The 4,493-nt window shown below is 38.9% G+C and overlaps 1 protein-coding gene across 1 annotated transcript; it reads right to left on the reverse strand.

Moving 5' to 3' along the window:
* Positions 1–1,071: 1,071 nt before the first annotated feature.
* LOC141483984 (uncharacterized) lies at positions 1,072–1,719 on the reverse strand. The gene is made up of 2 exons (XM_074179123.1): positions 1,503–1,719; positions 1,072–1,438 (listed from the first exon to the last, which is right to left on the reverse strand). The coding sequence occupies exons 1-2, from the start codon at positions 1,676–1,678 to the stop codon at positions 1,072–1,074; spliced, it is 543 nt and encodes a 180-aa protein (XP_074035224.1). The 5' UTR covers positions 1,679–1,719.
* Positions 1,720–4,493: the final 2,774 nt, after the last annotated feature.

The raw sequence follows: 4,493 nt of genomic DNA on the forward strand, positions 1-4,493 counted from the left end.
GTGTCCTTCGTCACTGCCAGTGACATGCTGAACTTGCATCCTGATGTCGTGATCCCGGTATTCGTATGGCGGACTGTGGGGTTCCGTGGTGGAAGAGACACCTGTACCTGGCTGTTATCCCAGTAATTGAAGTTGTACCCTGATCCGGGCAGCTATAGGGTTCGGAGGTTGAATCGGGTTCCATCTCGATGCTAGCTGATCAACTGAATGTTTCATCAGATGATTTCTACTTTTATACTTTCGAGAGGGAGTGGAGAGGAGTGGAACATTGAGTAGGGGTAAATTGTAGTGTGACATAAGACATATTCAATGAGTAGGGGTAAATTGCAAAGTGACATAAGACATATTCAATGAAAGAGATACTTGAATGGATAAAATACAAATGAAATATACTTGTCGATTTCACTATGAAACATGTCTATTTTTTTATTTTTTAAATTTTCTTCACATGAAATTATTTACAAGTGATTAGAGAACACAAAAATTGATGTGAGGTATTTGTCTAGAAGAACTTGGAATTGAAAAAAAAAATAATAATGATAATAAGAGGAAGTGAAGAAAAAATGCTCCAACCATCGCATTGTTCAATGTGTACCAAACCAAAAAACAGTGTACACCCTTTATTTCACTTCCTTTTCCTTTATTCAATATAAACTTAACAAATATAAACTTAAAACTACCATAATTAAATACTCCTAACTAACCTAAAACTAATCTTACATTTACACTTCATCTACAAAAAGAGTGTCCATAACTGTCACTACTTTTTTGTACAGCTCTATCGAAGAGGTCTTTGCTTTACACCTTTCCTGCAGAGATGCATAATTCCGATCTATTTCGGCCATTTCCTTTTGGAGTTCCCTCCGTCGGTTATCCATTTCAGCCATTTGTCGCTTCATGGTAACCAAAACTCGGCCTCGCTAGATCGGGCAGCTCGTTCTGCTTTCTTGCATCTCTGCAGAAAAACACTCATCTTTTCACTAACCTCTCCGATAGGCTGTGGCACCAACACCTCAGGATCCGCCGGTGTCGCTGGCAGCGGTGGTAGTCGCGTCACCAACGGCGACAATATCACCAACTCCGGAGAAGGACTCCTCGGAATTTCCACTGCTGCTGGTGCTGCTGCTGGTGTGTGGAGGCCCTCTTACGAGAGGTCGAAAAACTACCTGCATAAGGATTAGTCCTATTGCAAGTAGCTCGGTACTTTGAAATAGGACCAACCTTTGCTGCAGGTCGTTGGCAAACCTTCTTCACAGCCCTGACTTCCTCCTCCTCCTCGAATAAGTCAGGGCTAGAAGATCTGCACCTAACTCGCGAACGCGAAGTGGTTGGCTGGTCAACCGTCACCGCTCTCGAAGATGCTGCCTCCTCCTGGTCAGCGGACACCGGCAGAATAGACGCCACAGCATTATTCACCTCCTGTGTATTGGTTGCCATTCTGAAAAAGAAGAAGAAATATACAAAGTTAGTTGATATAAAAATAACATTCCTAATTTACTTACTCAAATATCAAGTTGGTCGTTGGAACGTACTGCCTTGTTGTGGAGTGGACTGCTCTCGATGAGATGACTTCTCGAACTGAATGTTGTGGAGTGCTCTCGGAGGGTATCGACTTCGATGCGTGAGCGGTGGGAAAATGGTGGGAGCGCACATGCGCGATGAGGGTAGGGGTGTACATGCGCAAATGTTGGGAGTCGGGGGGGCGGGGCTTCGGGGAGGGGAGGGGCGGGCTTCGGAAAGGGGGCGGGGCTTCGGAAAGGGGCGGGGTATCCGAAAAGTTGGTGGCGAGGGGGGGGGGGGGGGGGGGGGGGGGGGGGCGTGGCCCTAACGGGCCCCGCCCATGCTGGGCTCGCCCAGGTGGGTGGGGCCTCCGGCCCCAGGTAGGCGGGACATCTGGAGAGACATCTACGCCCTCTTCGCGCGCGCGTTCGTAACATAATATGCAACCGAAACACCTAACCTAACGTATTAACGTATTAACGTAACCTAACCTAGTACGCTAACCTACCGCTATGCAACCGAACACCTAACCTATCGTATGTATTAACGTAACCTAACCTAGTACGCTAACCTACCGCTATGCAACCGAAAACCTAACCTATCGTATGTATTAACGTAACCTAACTATGTACGCTAAACTACCGCTATGCAACGAACACCTAACCTAACCTAACCTAACTATAACTAACCTAACCTAACCTAACCTAACTACAGTAACTATTAACCTAACCTAACGAGGGAATACTAACCTAACACCTAACCTAACGTAAGTATGCAGCTAACCTAACGTAGCTATTAACCTAACCTAACGAGGGAATACATTCACCATGTTGGTTCCATTAATACATCATCAGTTGGTTTTGGTTTTGGTTGTATTATTCTATGATTTGGATTAATGTTCAGTCCTGGATATCCCAGTCCACCTGATGATGATGGCCTGACTTTATAGTTTCTCTCCAAAACTTCTTTATGGTTTTTCTCCAATACTTCAACTCTCTGTTCCAGTACATCATACTTTTTCATTGTAGTCCCTGTTATGTTTGACATAGCATCAAATTTTTTATTTGTAGACGCTGTTATGTCAGACTTTTTATGTCTACATCACTTGTAAGTTTGTCAAATTTACGAGTGAAAGTTATCCGAGCTCTGCAATTTTATCGTTAAATGCTTGCCGGGCGTCCCGAGCAATATTGCCTATTGTGGATTGTATTGCAGCTTGTAGGGCTAGAAGTATAACTTCCTTTGCTCCTTTATTTCCCCCTCAAGATATGATACAGTTACACCAATCACTCTTGTCAATTTGGTTCACTTGTATTTTTCAATATTTTCCTTTGCATGTCATAATGACCATCTTTTGTTAATTTAAAACCATTCCAGGAGGACCTCGAATGACATTACCACCCCATTTTCTTTTTCTACCAAACTTATCGATTGTTTTAGACATTGTGCACTCTACGATGATTCTCTTCAAACTGATATTTCTGTCATTTACATTATACTATATATTGCAGTAATTGATTAGGGAAATAGAAATAATACAAATAAAATTTTAATCATTTTATATTCATTACAGTAATACATATACATACATACATAATACATTAATATCACATTACTTCTATCATATATTATTAATTATAAATGGCTACATAAATATCAATATTGAATTTTCGGTTTTGAAGATATTGAATGATATTTCAATCATTGATCTCGGCAGATAATAATTAAATCAATTGATCCAATGGAGTCTCCTGAGATTGTGATTGTTGAATAATATTACTTATCCAACGAATGTTCTCATTTGATCGTTCGTTTTCATAAAATTCAATATCATTATGACCCCAAGGAAGAGTGTGGGTAGTATTCGGAATGATAAATCGTTTATCTCGTGATATGAAATGCAACTTTATTTTTTAATTCAGTATACATATCATGTAAACACGCTTCTAAATGAATTCATCTTTCTGAATATCATACCACCTTGTTCGACGAATTTTTTTTGAAATCTTCGCATGTCATTCATTTTTTATTACAGATCGTTTAACCCCTTTGGCTTTCTTAAATCACCATCAACAGATTTCACATAATATGCTTTAGCACCTGTACCATAAAAACTCATGATTGGATCATTTGGAAATTCATCTTTGATAGTTACCAAGACTGAACTTGTTACTGGAATATTGAATTTGGTTAACTATTCTGTTAATTGGATGTATCCAATCTACTTATGTTAGTTTTTATGAATCATAAAAATTTCTGTGTTTACTTTAAGAATGAGCGAGTCGGTATCTGTGTAAAGTAAAGAGACATTTTTCATCAAAGTGTTGTTTGATGCATCCATAGAAAAAGTCATACATGACTGTTTTAGATAATTCTAATATGGAAAATCCCAAATATAATGTTTATCGTAATGAACCTTCACTCTACCCCAATTGAATGGCAACGAAATTATCAGTGAAAATTGAACAATTTTTGAAATTTGGTTTGGCTATGAGAGTGCTGGCACCTATATTTTTCTTTTATTTTCCCAATGTGTAACGAGTCTAACATCAATTCGATTATCTACATTCTCCATTGTCTTTCCATACACCGCATTATTCATTAGTTTATAGAAATCTTTAACAGATTTGTTGTTAGACCTATTACGCATTTCAGTATTAAGATCTATATAGGGTTTCATCCAGCATGATTTGTTTGAATTTCAATACTCTATGTGTCATTCATTACAATCAATCCATTTTTGACAGCTTGCTGTAGATTCTCTAATGAATGACAATATATTTTCTTTTATCATTCAAATTTGGAATTAATTTGGGAATTTTCGATTGTGTACGAGGTGGTATTATTTTTTCGACTAAAAATGGAAGGTCAGAATGTTTATCATGCAACTCTTGTGGATAATGAATGTCCACTTCAAATACATACCCATACGGACTATCAGTACTCACATCATCACATCGAGATTAAGAATTTCATTTGGTGTCAACATGTAA

The sequence above is a fragment of the Leptinotarsa decemlineata genome, unplaced genomic scaffold (assembly GCF_025532065.1).
Source record: "Leptinotarsa decemlineata unplaced genomic scaffold, Ldec_3_MD MMD2_tig00004307_RagTag_RagTag, whole genome shotgun sequence".
Lineage (NCBI taxonomy): Eukaryota > Metazoa > Arthropoda > Insecta > Coleoptera > Chrysomelidae > Leptinotarsa > Leptinotarsa decemlineata.

What these genes read in the sequence shown, in the direction of transcription:
- LOC141483984 (XM_074179123.1), bottom strand. Translation starts at nt 1,678, where the DNA reads ATGTACACCCCTACCCTCATCGCGCATGTGCGCTCCCACCATTTTCCC. An exon ending in ACGACCAACTTGATATTTGA is followed by an intron (nt 1,439 to 1,502) that starts GTAAGTAAATTA and finishes CTTCTTTTTCAG; the next exon opens with AATGGCAACCAATACACAGG.